This window comes from Sycon ciliatum, chromosome 4 (genome assembly GCF_964019385.1).
Source record: "Sycon ciliatum chromosome 4, ocSycCili1.1, whole genome shotgun sequence".
NCBI lineage: Eukaryota > Metazoa > Porifera > Calcarea > Leucosolenida > Sycettidae > Sycon > Sycon ciliatum.
In genome coordinates this window covers 12,090,658-12,107,738 of record NC_088646.1, presented here as the reverse complement: position 1 = coordinate 12,107,738, position 17,081 = coordinate 12,090,658, and the positions used below count along the sequence as shown (strand labels likewise).

The 17,081-nt window shown below is 49.7% G+C and overlaps 1 protein-coding gene across 1 annotated transcript in view; it reads right to left on the bottom strand.

The window, feature by feature from the left end:
* LOC135814515 (protein EFR3 homolog A-like) overlaps window positions 1–17,081 on the bottom strand; it is a 32,660-nt gene that overhangs the window by 939 nt on the left and 14,640 nt on the right. The window contains exons 14-23 of the mRNA XM_065327639.1: window positions 16,643–16,721; window positions 15,992–16,085; window positions 15,255–15,416; window positions 14,523–14,657; window positions 13,598–13,671; window positions 12,162–12,289; window positions 9,499–9,554; window positions 1,207–1,264; window positions 724–794; window positions 424–473 (exon numbers count right to left, since the gene is read on the bottom strand). Coding sequence (XP_065183711.1) covers window positions 424–473; window positions 724–794; window positions 1,207–1,264; window positions 9,499–9,554; window positions 12,162–12,289; window positions 13,598–13,671; window positions 14,523–14,657; window positions 15,255–15,416; window positions 15,992–16,085; window positions 16,643–16,721 — 907 coding nt within the window. The remainder of the gene's footprint in view (window positions 1–423; window positions 474–723; window positions 795–1,206; window positions 1,265–9,498; window positions 9,555–12,161; window positions 12,290–13,597; window positions 13,672–14,522; window positions 14,658–15,254; window positions 15,417–15,991; window positions 16,086–16,642; window positions 16,722–17,081) is intronic.

The following is a 17,081-nucleotide window of genomic DNA, read 5'->3' as shown; positions in this document are numbered from 1 at the left end:
TGCCAACAATGGTACCTCCCTCCCAGAGAGTTTATGAGCATATGACACTGCAAAGAAATGGGTACTGTGTGTCACAGACACACTCCTGTCATTCTCAACAGAATACTAGTTCTAACCTACTGGATCTCTTCTCTCTACCGATGTAATGCACACCCACAAATGCGCACATGTGCACACCCATAAACACACGCGCGCGCGCGCGCGCACACACACACACACACACACACACACACACACACACACACACTTGTACTTGCTCACCACCATTACTGTCACGCACGCACACGTACATGCACAGGATGTCTTCAAGCAGAAAAAAGCAGGCATGCAGTTCATACATGTGATCCACACACAAGCTAGAAGTGAAGAACCAAGCTTAATCCAATACTGCCTGACAAAAGGACACGGCACACAATGACTTACTGAGCAAGACGCTCGACTAACTCCTGGAATTTCATCTGTGCATCAGCATTCTGCAGAAGAAAAGCAAGAACAACACACAACTCACAAAAGTCAAGAGGCAGCATTAAAACGATGTATATAATGGGGTGACGTCGTATCTGCATTATTAAAAGGAGACAACCACAATAGTGCTGAACCACAAGGCACGAGAAAAAGAAAAAATGCACAGGGGCCATCCAATCGGACCTCTCTTCCTTCATAACTGCATTCTCCAATGATGTTACCGAATGGTGTGAACAATACAAACACCAAAGCACTCACCCTGCGAAGAGCTTCTTCTGTAAGCTCCTCGAAGCTAGTTGGCAGCAGAGCGGGTTTCTCAGGAGTAGTCTCTGCGGGACAATATTACAAGAGATGCATGTAGCTCATTAGAAACTACCGGTACACAACACACCCAAGTGAAGCACTAGCACTTGTAGTCTGCAGCGTAGAACTGAACACTGTACATTAGAAACTTGTACAAGTAGACACCAGTGCATGTATAGGCAGGAGGGTAAGCAGCAGCTTTTAGTTGCTGCTGCAGTGAGTGAGGTCGGACGCAGAGCGCATGTGCCTGGAGTTTGGACTAAACTATACATATACATGATAATTATACGGAAAGCAGCAAGCAGATCTTCAACCGTACTTTTTAACACTGTGTACACCGGTACAGAGAAGTACTGGTAGTCAACACAGTAGCTGATACACACCGAATATTAAGTGCCAGGCGGGCATCCTTTTTCATTGTGCACACATTCAACCTACCCATTGACTTCATAATGGACGTGAAGGACACATGTTCGCTGCTCTGTGCATCGACCTTCTGTAAAGACAATGCGTAGCAAACACGAGAATAAGTGTTACAACATCACCCATTCCCTAAAGGACAGGTATAACTTCATGGTTGTGTTGTCAGCGACTAGCAAAATACCAGTATTCTGCTACAGTCCATTCATAAAAAGATGGGTCCTGGCTCTGGCGAGCTCCCGTATTTGGCGATTTTTCGTGATTTCATCGTACACAGTGCAGTGCTGCGAACTTTGAAATTTGAAAAAGGGTCCAAAAAGGGTGCCTGAACTGGGGTTCGAACCGCAGAATGCACTGTTGCAGGCGGGGTCAAACGGCCTGGATTTTGATGGTTTTTCCCAATTCAGTGCTTGTTCACAAGATCCAGTATGCATGTAGATAGTAGTGCTGTGGATGACCAACTGCTTAGTATTATCAAGAGTAGATAAACAAGAGTGTGCAACTCGCGGATGGGTTGGCCCACGGCGGAATTTTTTGTTGACGTAATCTTTTCGACGACGCACGCACTGCGAGCCTTTTGGAGAGGTTTCCCTCGTGCACTTGGCCGGGCTTTACACTACAAGGTCGGTGCCCAGCACGTGCTCTCACACTGCTCTGCGGCAAAGTCCGCGTTTCTGAAAAAAAGGTGACGTCAACAAAAAATTCCGCCGTGGGCGGGGGTATCTGCAGATTGTGCAGGAGAGATCCGGAGTTGCACACTCTTGTTTATCTACTCTTGGTATTATGCATATCCAATGATTCATGTTCCCGCCAGATCCCGCTGTTTGGCACGTGTGAGTGCTTGTTTTCCCGCCAGATGCTGCTTTTGGCACGTGTATGTGCCGCGTTTGGGCACCGCACGGAGTAGGTTTGGTTCTGTTGTGTTTTGGTGCTGCCGTACTTTTCTTCAGGGCTTTTTCTTTGTTTTGTTACGTTTTTGATATCGTTCCATCAGGTTGAAGAAACAGAAGATTCAGTTGTCTCCCAAATCGCTCTCTTGGTCTTGTAACCAAATTGGTAGCAGAGGATGGTTTTAAGAGATAGTTTTGAGCGATTAGATGGAGAAGTCAGTTTTGTCGGAGCAGTCCGACGGCACGCCTGCGATGGCTGAAGAGTATTCGGTTTCGGGAGGAGCTGCGCCGGGGGAGTTGTCAAAGGACGACCAGGCCGCCAGCTCGGGCCGGGATCGACGGCCAGATACAGGCATTGAGCATGAGGATGACAGGTCCTCCGACGAAGAAACTCCAAGCTACCAAAAGACGGAGTACGACATGAGAATAGTGAAGATCGAAGCTAAAACGGAATTCACCAACTTCCGTCGCGGACTGCTCGTGAGAGTTGCAGCAGGACAGACGATATCCACAGAGGACATGGATCAATTATCCAGACTCCACACGCGAGCAGTGGATGCCACGGGTGATGTTCTGGAAGCGGTTATGTCGAACTGGTCAGATGAGACCAGTGCATGGAAGGAGCGAACAAAGCTCATCACGGAATTGGAGAAGTTGGAAGTGCAGTTCTCTGCAGCCGTGGAAGGAGCGATAACCAGTACTTCCCAAGCTCTGCTGGGCCAAGCGCTCCACCAAGGGCAGGACTGGAGTTTTGGCACTACTGCTGGTGGTACTAGTGATGACGTGCAGGACCGGCCAGGGCGTGGATCCAGCAGTGGACTATTTGACTCAAATCCAGTGCACAGTTACAGTGGAAGTCAGTATCCACTTGACCAGCCCAGCTATGAGTGGCTCAGCTCAGGAGGCTCTTCAGGTCCACTTCCTCCATTAGTGCCAAGTGACAGCCTACTGTCAGCCACACCTGGCAATCACCCAAGTGCAAGTACAGGCACGGGTACTGGTAGTGCTAGTGGTGAGCATGATGCAGGTACTGCAGCCACCCCTCCAGTAGCCACTACAGTCAGCAGTAGCACCGGTCTTGGCTCAAGGAGTGCCAGCAGGGCTGTTACAACTCTGCCCCTGCTTGCTTCATCTGCAGTATCTGCTCCGTTATCCAGCGGCACAACCGGAACTGCTGGAAAACCCAGTTCTACGGCCACCACATCTCAAGTTGGGGGGAATGGTGACAAGAAGGCAGTGCATTTCAGCCAGTCAACGAAGCAATCAGCAGCAACCCCGATGACCATGTCCAGCACCCAGTCGCGGGGTACAACACCACCCGGATCATCTATTCACGATCTGAGGCCTACCGCCAGCAGTTTTACGCCAGGCCGTATGGCCGCTGCAACAGCTCCACCAAGGATGCCAGCCGTCCACCCTGGAGTCACTTCCAACCAGCCGTCAGCCGGACACCACAGCATGAATAACCCAGCTGCAGCCTCGCTATCAGCAGCCTCCCGCACCACGCACTAGCCTGCTCCATGGGCCCACATGCAGAGGATTGCCATCCCTGTATTCGAGGGCGAGAAACGGCACTTTCATTCGTGGTGGGCGGCATTCTCATCGTGCGTTGACGTCGCACCTGTCACGGTCGAGTCCAAGATGCTGAGACTCCGGCAGTATCTCAAAGGTGAGCCGCTAAAAGCGATTGACAGCTTTGGCTATTCGGCGGCGGCCTATGAAGCAGCAAAGGCGTTGCTTCAGCGCAAGTATGGTGGCGAGCGGCGTCGGGTGGCAATCCACCTCGAGGAGATTGGACAGTATGAGGCAAGTGCGTTATGGCAAGGCAAAAGAGCTGGAACAGTTCGCTGACTTGTTGTCAGTAGCCGTGGTGAACCTCAAGGATGCCGGGAGGAGTGCGGAGCTGGGGGCGGGCACGTTCTACTACATGCTGCTCCGAAAGCTCGATGAGCGAATTGTTGCACGATATCATCGCTGGCGCTACGATCACACATCAGCCGAATCTGTAGAGGGATTGCTAGAGTTCTGCCTACTGGAAGCGGAATTCTTGGTGACTGCGTCAGAGACAATTACTGGGTTTGGTACGAGCGCCAGCAGCAAAACCGACCAATCCCGCGTTATCAGGGACCATCGACAAGACAAGCCGAGGACACTGGTGACTACCAGCCAGCCGACATCTACCTGTACGGTCTGCCACGGTGCACATAAGACATGGCGGTGCCTGACATTCAAGTCGGCGAACCCCAACAAACGGTGGAAAATCGCAAAGGAGAAGAACTTGTGCTTCCGTTGCCTGGAGACAGGGCACAGCAGCAGCGCCTGCTCATGGGGGCAGCCGTGTGGTATCAGCGGGTGCACCAAGGCACACCATCGTCTGTTGCATGGTACACAGACGCCAGCATCTCAGGCCCAGACGTCACCTACAAGGCCATTCAACGTTCAGCCGCACTTTGCTCAGAAGCCAGCAACAAGTGACGCCGGCGCCACTGGAACAACTCTGTCTACATCGCGAGCAGGGAAAGCCGTAGCTATGCGGACCGTGCCAGTTGTCGTGAGAAATGGCGAGACTGAGCTCCGGGTGAATGCGCTTCTCGACGATGCGAGCACTAACTCGTACGTCAGCTCCCATGTGGCCAATGAACTTGGGCTTACTGGCGAAGAGGAGACATTGACGGTCAAAGTCCTGAGCGGACGCACAGAGATCTTCCGAACGACACCAGTCATGGTGGAGCTCAAGAGCGTCGACGGTACATCAGCTACCACACTACAAGCGTACACTGCTGACTCCGTAGTCGGAAGCAGCAGTGCCGTCAATTGGCAACAGAATCGACAGCAATGGCCACACCTCATGGCGGTCCCGTTTCCGAAACTGCAAACCCGCCGGAAGATCGACATTTTGATTGGCCTGGACTGCGCAGAGTTACACACGTCATTGCAGGAGGTCCAAGGCAACCCAGGCGAACCAGTTGCCCGACTCACACCATTGGGTTGGACATGCGTCGGCCCCGTTCACCGCACAGCGGAGTCAGATCCCGTCACACTGTTAACGGAAACGGCGCCACAGGATGTCCACGACAGCCTTGCGCAACTGTGGGTCATTGAGGAGTTCAACAAAATGCAGCCACAGCAACCCGTCTTGTCTTCTGAGGAAAGGGAGGCAGTTCGAGCAAGCCAGCAGTCGCTACAGCTGGTCGATGGACACTACGAAGTTGGTATACCGTGGCGTGGGGAGCGTCCCAATCTACCGGACAACTTTCCTGCGGCTGTGAAACGACTACGTAGCACCGAGAGGCGGCTCAGTCAAGACGCAGCGGCAGCGGCAGCCTATGGCAAGATCATCCATGACTATGTCACAAAAGGCTATGTGCGAGAGGTCCTGGAGGAGGAACTGAGTCCTGGTCGGCAATGGTTTCTGCCGCACTTTGCGGTACTGCGACCTGACAAGGAGACAACGAAGACGCGCATCGTATTTGATGGCTCTGCGAAGTACGACGGCGTATCACTTAACGACATGATGCTGCCAGGCCCAAAGCTACAGCGTCAACTGCCGAGTGTGCTGACGCGCTTTCGCCAAAACCCAGTCGCCATCATCTGCGACATCGCAGAAATGTACCTGAGAGTCGGACTGTCGCCAGAAGATAGGCCGTATCACAGATTCCTGTGGCGAGACTTGGACGGCGCGGTGCCGCCACGGGTTTATGAGTTCCAGCGACTGGTTTTTGGTGCCAATGCATCACCCTTCCTGGCACAATTCGTATCGCAGGAGCACGCAAAAGCCCATGCGTCTCAGTTCCCACTAGCAGCCGAGACGATGTTATCATCAACATACATGGACGACTCCATGGACTCTGCGGCGGACGACGACGAGGGCATCATGATGTACGAACAGTTGATGGAGTGCTGGGCAGGAGCTGGAATGCACGCTCGCAAATGGCTGTCTAACTCCAAAGCCGTCATGGCCAGGGTTCCGAAGGAGGATCGAGCGAGCCAAATTGATCTCGACTGTCCGCAACTGCCTAGCGTCAAGACACTCGGACTGCTGTGGTCTGCGACATCGGACCTCTTCACGTTCAAGCCAACTGCACCAGATGCGAAGAAGGTCACCAAGCGTACATTCCTGAGCGCGATGGCCAGTGTGTTCGATCCGCTGGGTTTTGTGTCACCCTTCATCGCCAACGCGCGAATCCTGCTGCAGGATATGTGGCTGCAGGGGGTTGACTGGGATGACCCTCTCCCCGAGGAGCTCCACCGAAGGGCCTTGAGATGGTACGCGGAGCTAGACGAGCTGGCTCAGCTCGAAATTCCACGCTGTTTGCAAGACGTCAACGCAGGAAAACCCGTCAGCAGACAGATCCATGTGTTCGCCGACGCATCGGAAAGCGCCTACGGCGCAGTGAGCTATCTTCGCTGTGAATACCAAGATGGCCATGTATCAACCACGCTCATCGCCAGCAGGTCTCGCGTAGCTCCCATTACAGCCGTGTCAATTCCACGATTGGAGCTGTCTGCTGCCGTAATTGGGACGCAACTAGCTGCTTGGGCGTCGGACGTACTTGGCTTGCCTGTTCGTGATGCTGTCATCTGGACAGACAGTCTAAATGTCCTCCACTGGGTACGGAACCGCGCACGTACCTTCAAGCCATTTGTCGCAACACGCGTCGGAGAGATTCAGGAGCACACTGCACCTGACCAGTGGCGTCACGTGCCGACTAAAGAGAATCCTGCAGATGTGCTTTCCCGCGGCTCGGCAGCGCGTAATCTCATCGAGGACACTTGTTGGTGGTCAGGCCCAGCCTTTCTCCGAGCTGCTGAGTTTGAATGGCCAGGGCAGGGCATCAAGGAGCCGATGTCGACAGCAAGCTTGGAACAGAAGAACACAAGCAAGCCAAAGAAATCGTCAGTGGCACTCGTAACATCGGTCTTGGGAGCCTCAGAGAATGAGATTCCGTGGAAGCTAGCTCCGGAGAGGTTCTCGAGTCTCAACCGCCTCGTGCGACTTCGCGCGTGGGTGACGCGGTTCGTGCAGAATTGTCGCACACCAGCAGAGCTTCGAGGCACTGGTCAACTGTCAGTCGATGAGCTGGACAGCAGCATGGCTAGCATTATCGCAGCTGCGCAGGAAGAGACCTTGGAAGAGTACCGTCTGCTGAAGAAAGACAAGGCCATACCCACCTCCAGCAAGCTGACAAAGCTGCGGCCAATGTTGAACGACGATGGACTTCTGTGTGTTGACGGCCGCCTCAAGAATGCACAGATACTGGATGAGGAATCGAGGTGCCCTGTGATTCTACCACGAGGCCATTGGGTCACGCAGCTCATTGTACAGGAAGCGCACGAGCAGAATCACCACACCGCTGGTGTCAGTCACACGCTAGCTCTCCTGTCGAAGAAATACTGGCTACTTGCGGGTCGTGAGGAGATTAAGGCGTGGGAGAAGAAGTGTACCCTATGCCACCGTCGCCGTGTGAAGCCGGGAGTTCAGCTAATGGCGCCATTACCAGACGTGCACGTGTCCCTGCCACTGCGGGCGTTCTCTCGAGTCGCCGTTGACTACGCTGGACCGTTCATGACCAAGCAAGGACGCGGAAGACCTCGACAAAAGAGGTACCTCTGCTTGTTCACATGCCTACAATCACGTGCCGTACACCTTGAGCTGGCTAGTGGTTTGGACGTTGACAGCTTTATGAACGCCTTTCTGCGGATGACGAGCCGCCGGGGTATTCCCCTGCAAGTCATTTCCGACAACGGCACTAACTTCGTCGGAGCGGCCAATGAGATGAAGAAGCTGCTTGATGCAATGATGGACGGAGTGGAGCGTCGCGCAACTGACAAAGGGATCAAATGGACGTTCAATCCGCCGGCCGCTCCACACTTTGGAGGTGTTCACGAGGCGTTAGTGAAATCGGCTAAACGAGCCATCTATGCAGTGCTGGCAGGTGCAGAAGTCAATGATGAAGAGCTAGCGACCGCAATGATTGGAGCGGAGGCCTTGCTCAACTCTAGGCCACTCACGTACCAGTCTGCCGACGCCAGGGATCTTCTCCCGCTAACGCCTAACCATTTTCTGTATGGGCACCAGGGCGAGCCGTTTGCACCCAAGGGCACGGATGATGTCCCACACAATCTGCGCCAGCGGTGGAGAGTTGTCCAAACGTTAGTCCTGCAAGTTTGGAAGCGCTGGATGACCGAGATGTTGCCTCTGCTACATCCGCGGATGAAATGGCGGCAACCACAACCAGACTTGGCAGCTAACGACATCGTCCTCGTGGTCGACACCGGAGCGCCCCGAGGTCAGTGGAGACTTGGCCGAGTGGAGGAGGTGTATCCAGGAGCCGACGGGCGCGTGCGAGTCTGCAAAGTCAAAGTTCGCGGCACGTCCCTTGTGCGGCCGGTTACGCAGTTGTGCAAGCTTGTCGCTGAGTGATCGCAGGTGCTGAAAAGTCAGATGGTGGACTTCTGATACATGTGCATGCAGCGAGAAAACTGTACGAGAACTATGTATGACTGTTCTTGTAACCTGAAAGTGATGGACCATGACATATCGGTTTATTCTGGATTCCAACATAACATTACTCTGGTCACTGTTCTCTACAAGTGTAGTGTGCCCAGCAATATGCGGCTGATTCTTGATATAGTCTAGAGCAAATATTCCATATTACTAGGTTCTGTTTTTTTTTACCTTTCTGTTTTTAGTTGATTAATCTGCGTTTAATCAAGGTAGGGGAGAAATTGTTCACAAGATCCAGTATGCATGTAGATAGTAGTGCTGTGGATGACCAACTGCTTAGTATTATGCATATCCAATGATTCATGTTCCCGCCAGATCCCGCTGTTTGGCACGTGTGAGTGCTTGTTTTCCCGCCAGATGCTGCTTTTGGCACGTGTATGTGCCGCGTTTGGGCACCGCACGGAGTAGGTTTGGTTCTGTTGTGTTTTGGTGCTGCCGTACTTTTCTTCAGGGCTTTTTCTTTGTTTTGTTACGTTTTTGATATCGTTCCATCAGGTTGAAGAAACAGAAGATTCAGTTGTCTCCCAAATCGCTCTCTTGGTGTTGTAACCAGTGCTTTTGGGGCAAAACCTGGCCGAAATCCTATTCTTGCTATGGCTTGCTTTTTGGACAAAAAAACTTCAGAAACATAATTGGAAGAGGATTCCATATGGGATTGCAGAAAAAAATTCTAAAAAAACTCAACGTTTGACCCATTTATGGCCAAAAGCTAGAAGTTCATTTTTTTCTGAATGGACTGTAGTCGCTGGTTGAAGTGCAAATGACTTGTCATGACTGTGCAATACCAGCAACAAGAGAGCACACTGCAGTGAATGAATTCCAACAACAAACAAAGAACCACCGGCTGCACTAAATCTAGGAGATTGATACACACTAGTAGCCAGCAAGTGTAGCGGCCATAACGAGGCTTACCGATGTTGGAAGGTTAACTATAGAGGTGGCATCAGATGCAGATTGTTTCTGTGGTCCTACAACAGAGAAACCAATACGGAAATAGACAAAGATTTCAAGTTCACTGGAGAGTAGAGACTGTGCAGAAACCATAGGACTACTGACTACAAAGAGGAAAGCCTGGTGATCGCATTATGCAAGAAACTCGAAATTACGACACTTTGTAAACCTCCTGTGTGCCTTTTGTGTGACTACCGACTATATAACTGAGCTTCTTGGGATAATACAAGTACTGGATTATCCATGGAGTACTAGTCCATAGTACAGTGCATGCTGCTCAATGAAATCCGATTTTGCGAGCCAATGTCACGCCGGGTGCTGTCCAGCCCCAGGCCTGTGAACGCTGAGCTGTGCACTGGTGCAAGGCGAAAACTTGACTCACACGATCGGATTTCATTGAGCAGCACTGCAGGCTTCCTACACCCCGAACGCGACGACGTCACAATTATTTAAAAAAAATTACGCCAGACAACGATTTCTGGGTTAAATCGGATCCACTCTGCCCATAGTAAAGTATTGTGTGTACACGGCGGGTAGGCCCCTCGTGCCGTATGCTGGTATGAATGTCTCTATACCAGGAGTGGGTCCCTGACCGGGAGGGCCCTGGCCAGGTACTACCGGCGGATATGTCAAACTACTGTAAAGGAAAACCGCCCAAACGTGTATTAAAGAGTCCATACAACAACTGGATCCGAGTGGATCCAAAAGTCAGTGATGTCATGACTGCGGGCTGGCGGTGACGTAGCACTTTCAAGCCCTACACTACTAGTGAATACCCTAAATGTTAATGTACACCAGCTATGCATTCGAGCTTGATTGTCATGGTAACTAATTTCTAACTATAGCACCGAAACATACAAATCTACGCCTAATGGCATGTTCGATTGTGGGAATCCGTGCAACCTGGATCCGGATTTGCCAAGTTTGGACCTGTTCGATTGTACGAATCCGGATCCAGGTGGCACGGATTCGGATCTGGTCAACCTACCTCCCAAAGGCGGATTCGACGGTTTCGACAGTACATTTTTCGCTCTGCTCCCAAAAAAAAGTAGCGAAACTTTTCTTGCGTTTCTTGCCGCGGTTCAAAAACACCTGGCTCTGCGTACGAGTGCCCTTGTCAATCAAAGTTTTGGGTGCACCATTCTTGCTTGCAATGCCAACCCCATCATTGTGAAACCACATGGATCTGAAATCAGTTTGAACTGTTTGATTGGATCCGTTCAATCGAATTTATCAGCTTGGTGGGGATCTGGATTCAGACACATTGTACTTGTAGTTGTACCACAATCGAATGCAGCCCAAGACTCCTTGCAATGTTGCCAAAGTTGCCACAGTGCACATGACCACTACATGTACAGTGCTGCTCAATGAAATCCGATCATGTGAGTCAAGTTTGCGCCCTGCACCAGTTCACATCCCAGTTGTCATGTTGCACGCCTCCTGGTTGATACTATATTAATAATATTGTATTGTACAAAGGACGAAACAGATCTGTCGGCAGATTGAGTATTGTACTATTATGGTATACTAGTACAATTGTATGTGTATCTGTTTTCTTCCCTTTCTCCGTATTTTAAGTTCCCGGTTCTTGGTCGTTGGTTTTGTCTTTGTTAGTACTTTGGTTTGGCAAGTACCATAATCATAACGTCCCAGAACATTGCATTGGCGACGAAGATAAATGTTTTATATTAGAAGTTATTGATGACCTGAGTAGGCCTCAGTGGCAATGGCGCTCACAGGAGTAGGCCCGGCTTTGGAGCTGTTCCATCTCGAGGGTTCCGCCCATGGAGTTACGGCAAGATGGCGCAGGTGGAAAAGATCATTTCAGTACTGTGTGGATGGGCAGAATATACCATTCGCGAAGAGACAGAGGAGTTTGTTGTTGTACTTGGCTGGTATGCCAGTACAAGAGAAATTTGAAACAATAACAGATGAGGGCATCGACAATGTATTCGAGCGAGCCTTGAGTGCTCTGGACAAGGCTTTTGAGTTCCTGGCCAACAAGAGGTTCAAACACTATAAGCTCCGTCAGATGTCGCAAAGGACTGGAGAAGCTGTGTCTCAGTTTTCCACGCGTTTGCTTGGGCAAGGCAAGTACTGTGATTAAGGCACCCGACATGGAGGATCACGTATGCAACCAGCTACTCATAGGGATGTCAGACAACCGCCTTAGAAAAAAATTGTTGGAAGTTGATGACCTCACTTTGGCAAGGGCCTTGAGAAAAGGTCGCCAGTGTGAAGCCACGGAACAGCACGCACGTGATTTGTCAATAGCGTGACTTGCACTTAAAAGTGCAAGTCACAGTGCAAGCCATGATGGGTCCAGTTTGAATTCGTACGGTACGGGAGACGCTGTATCAGCAGGAAGTGTGAATGCTGTGCACAGCGTACCCCAGCAAGCACCGGAGTGTCACAACTGTGGAAAAGTTGACCACTTCGCCCGCGACCGGAACTGTCCCGCACGTAGCCAAAAGTGCAGAAGGTGTGGCACAGACACAGGCGTGTGTCCGCGGGCCTGGGGCTGCACAGCACCCGTCGTGACATTGACTCACGCGATCAGATTTCACTGAGCAGCACTGTACATGTGGAGAGGGTAAAGAGTCAACTACAAGCATAAACTGTACCTGTATCCGGCACTAGGCCAGAGTCACGCCGTGTGTAGCGACTTGCAGCCATATCCGCAGCCAGCGCTGCACTGACCTGGTCCCGCTGGAAGAGCAGGTGGCTAGTAGAAGTGGGATTTGTGACATTCCTGACAACAGCGACAACAGTGACAACAGTGACAACAGCAGCAGCAGCAGCAGCAGCAACCGCAACAACAACAACAACGACAACGACAACGACAACGACAACAACAACAACAACAACAACAACAACAACAACAACAACAACAACAACAACAACAACAACAACAACAACAACAACAACAACAACAACAAGTTTAGCAAGGAAACCTATTTTAAAGACACTTGTTGAAGCTTCAGTGTCACAAAAGGAAAAGGAAGAATGGCGAAGTCAGGAGCATTAGCAGAGAATAAGCACACGCCCATAACCAAACCAACTCAGACTGTTCCACTGCTACAGCCTCTGCACAATCTTCAGTCATGACTGGGGTATCCACCTTCACATACACTTACACACAATAGACAATGGTTCCGAGCATCATTACTTTTTTTTTAATCAAATATCGTATTTTCCGGAATAACTTATCAGCCGCATCCAGATTATTTCGCTATGAAATACAGACATCTACCCTGCTTTTCACCGTTAAGTTGACCACCGTATTACAAGCCGCACCAACTTTTTTCGGGTGAAATACAGATGTTTAGAGCGTGGCTTATACTCCGGAAAAAGGTACCTTGGCCAGGCCCACAGGGCGTGTACAATAGATGATATGCCAAATAACGTGCAACTAGACTTGAGAGGGCATCGCACACAAGTTGCATACACATTATCCTACAATGTGTACACGGTAGGCCCTGAGCTCTGCATGCAGGACTACAAGTCACAGGTACCCATACAACTTTGAACTTTGTATGCAACTACTCTGCAATGCCCTCCCAAGTCTAGTTGCATATTATTTGGCATATCATCTATACTGGACATGCTGCCTGGAACATGCCTAGGTCACAGTGGAGCACTACTACTCGTCAAGAACAAATACGTGCAATTGGAACAGTACTCATTAGGGAGTTCATCATGTGCAGCTCGACGAATCAGTACCATGCATCAATTTGGTAGAGAAAACTTCCTTGAATGGACTGCTTATGCAAGATGAGATTTCCTTGAAGCCAAACGTTCAAGGATACCAACAGGGCAGTACACTCTACGAGTACACGGACCAAAAAGTGCAACTTCACTTAGGAGTTTGTAAAGCGGAATTCACTGTTAACCTTGTTCTGTGATACAGTAAAACTAAACTTGAATATCATACATCCTATCCACCTAATATACTGGCACACTGCGGTGGTCATGGACCGCAGCTTCCAGGACTCATCATTAATGAACTCTTGATATTGATCACATGATATTTACTTGTGTAACCTATATTTTAACGTACTCCCAAGTATACGTCGGTGAAAAGCAAGTGTCTGGCAAGAGGTGCGGTGCTTCCTTGTTGCGCACTGACACAACCTGCAATAGGCAACCGAATAAACACACACACACACACACACGCAAATATACCAGTACAAATTTACAAAATGTCCAACATTATCCACAGCCATTCACATCCAAGTTTTGCACCTAACTTGGTAGGATCTACATCACATAAAGAAAGGGGTCAAACTGGCAACATTAGAGCGGTTTCGCACTACGTAAAGTCGAGCAACTTTACGTTAGTGGGCGGGAAAACCCGTGAATTCGCGAGTTTGCACTCCACGTACGGAAAGTTGTCTACGTAGAGTACGTTACTACGTAGATACGGCTCTGATAATGTAGGTGCTCCGTAAGTGGATTAGGGTACACAATTATGACTCTCGATCTGTTCATACACTGCGGCGTTCCGAGTTGCCAAGGGCAGCTACGTGATTTGAAAACTCCGTACGGCGGAATACAGATCCGCATGCAGTTACGTTTTTACTAACGGAATTACATTATGCGGAACCTCTCTATTATCCACCATGAAATGCCCAAGCAGCAAGGGAAAACAGCCCCAAAAAATGAAAATTTCAAAACCATGGCACAATTGCCACGGAAGTTACTTCGAGTGTTGTTCATCCTATCAAAAAAGCATGATACTACCAGTACTGGAACGCTTGAGACTTTCTTTCAATGTACATACGTTGACTCTTGGAACAGGACAAAAACTGACTGAGTTACGGTAGTTTGAAGTCTACCTGTCAAGTATGCAAAGAGTAAGTGCAGAGTTCACTGTAAAAATAATCAAGTATTCATACAAGAATTCATGCAAATATATCAAGACTATCCAGATCATTGTTAGAAGTGGAGACAGGAGAGAGAGAGAGCAGGAGAGAACAACATACCTTATCCACACAGTCTCTGAAGACACTGTTCTCACTCGACAAGACACCAAAGTGCATGAACAAAGCCACCACAGAATGTAACGATGAGATCCGCTTTGGCCCCAAGTCTGTCGTTCGCGAGTCCACTGCAAAGTCCTGCAGAGGTTAAGATGGCAAGACAATGAGACTTAGTGCTGACTAGAGAGAGACTGAACAATTGTCAACTGAAACAACAACTTTCAATGAGATGCAACACATGCCCAATAGCCCCCTGGCACACGCACAGTCCCCATATTCTGCCAAGGCTAGAGCATAAAGACTGGACTTAGTCATCTTAGCACGCTCCCTCCCTTTCTCAATGCTAGTGAGTACATTGTTTATGAGCTCATATGGGTGTCTCACTCAGCCCCCTCCCCGCTACCCGTCAAGTACATGTACCTCCCTCTGTCTCCATCCTAACAAATTGCAGATGAACATGTATCACTACACTTAGCCTTAGTGCAGCATGTGCATGTAGTATTGTACAGTGCTGCCCAATGAAATCCAGTCGCTGCACTCAATGAAATCCAGTCGCTGCACTCACGTTTGCGCCTTGCACCATTTCGAAGCCCAGCGTTCGCAGGCCTAGGGCTGTGCAACGCCCGGCGCATACACGATGGACACAACTGGATGTTATGCATGCATGCACGTGCGCGCGCGCGCGCACACACACACACACACACACGTACACATACACACACCTTGAAGACTAACCTGCAACGCCAACACCATCCTGGTGATGTCCACTAGGCTGCTCTTCGGACCCAGTTCAATGCAGAGCAGAGTGAGCGTCTCATACACTGCCATGTACACATCCACATCATTGTCCGGTAGAGTTGCATGAGCATACAGCTGCTGCAATAGAGCCGCACCATGCTACGTGTATACACAGAAACAAACACAGTGAACACAAATTACACAATGCATCAACACATACAAGCAAAGACATACGGTGCTCAGCACAGCGCTGTATGGACAGAACGTCATCTCGGTGATAGCAGCTTGTTCAAAGTAGCTTCCCGATGTGCGGCATTGAGCCTGTGCGTATTAGAGAGTAGTACTGCAAAGTAGAGAAATAACTAGCCCCAGAACAACGGATAAGCCGATCAAGAAGTTGTCACTTGTGTACTGGACTGGCATAGGTACATGCAGCTTTCGAAGCCAAGCAGCTGATCATGATTCTGTCTAGGTAGAACACGGCATCACGCATATACAGTGTATGCTTGCTGATCGGCTATAACAGTATTGAAAAGACCTGGTTATTACTGTACCCTGGCAGAGATGTAATGTACTCACTACTACTACTTCAGTAGTACTTTAACTTTTCCATGTATCAGTCAGAGCTGGCACAAGCCAGCCAGCGGTGGCAGCAGCAGTGGCAGCAGCAGTAGCAATGGCAGCAGCAGCGGCGGCAGCAGCAGCAGCAGCAGTGGCCACATGGACAGGCTTACCCTCTTGAAGTACAGCTCGTCTTCACGTAAGACATCCATATCCTTGACAGTGCTGAGGTGGCCTTGCTTGATAGTGGCCAGTGAGTTACAGGACCTGTGTATATGTGTGTGTAGGTGTGTGTATACACAAACACATGTCCACTGGTGTAAGTCCATACATGACACAGCCAGCACACTGTACATGCACACTTTGGAAATGAGCATACAATCATGTACATGTATAGCTAAAACCTGTCATGATCATGAAGACCTATCTGTAGCAGCACAACGGACATTGGTGGGTACATCAGGTCGTGTGCCAATAGAGAGAAGCAAGCCACTTCTTGAGCATGCAGTTCCACACTTGATAACAAATTACTACAAGCAATAGTACAAAACAAGTATGATGGAAAGAGAGGGACAGAGAGAGAGAGAGAGCAAGTAATTGTGTATGCACGTCTTAATGATACCCAGTTGATGTGGCTCAGATTTATCATTGCCTTTGCATTAATTATTAAAAGAAGATGCAACAGATTGCGTAACTACAAGCAACAGGAGCAAGAAAAGTCTGTCTGCTAACTTGTGCAAAGCGAGAGACACAAAGAAGCAAGACCAAGAACAAGAACGGAGATGAATGGGACAACAGAGGCATGCAGAGCAAATTCGACTCACAATGCCTTTGGAAGGTGCTCCACATTGCCACTGATGTCGATGACTTTGTGCAGTATTCTTAACACACTCAGACGTACCTCTGCAGGACAGGTTATAAGCAAAGACAGCGTAGCATGAAGAATGGTCACAGAATACATGAACACACATCACTAAGTCAGGAGGTGTGCTGAGGCTTTTTACAATTTCATCCAAGTAGCAGAAGACAGATCAGGTGGACACATCCATTCCAGACAACACTGCACATCCAAACCCACAGCTTCGATATGTTTCGGTGTTTCGACACTTCGCCATTATCAAGTACAAGAAATGACACTGTGAAGCTAACCAAGAGTACATAACTGCCAAGAGTGTGCAACTGCCTGCACAACCTCTAACAGTGCTGCGACAGCAGAACTTCACATCACGTGACATGGTTCAAAAGGTTGTGCTGGCAAACAGT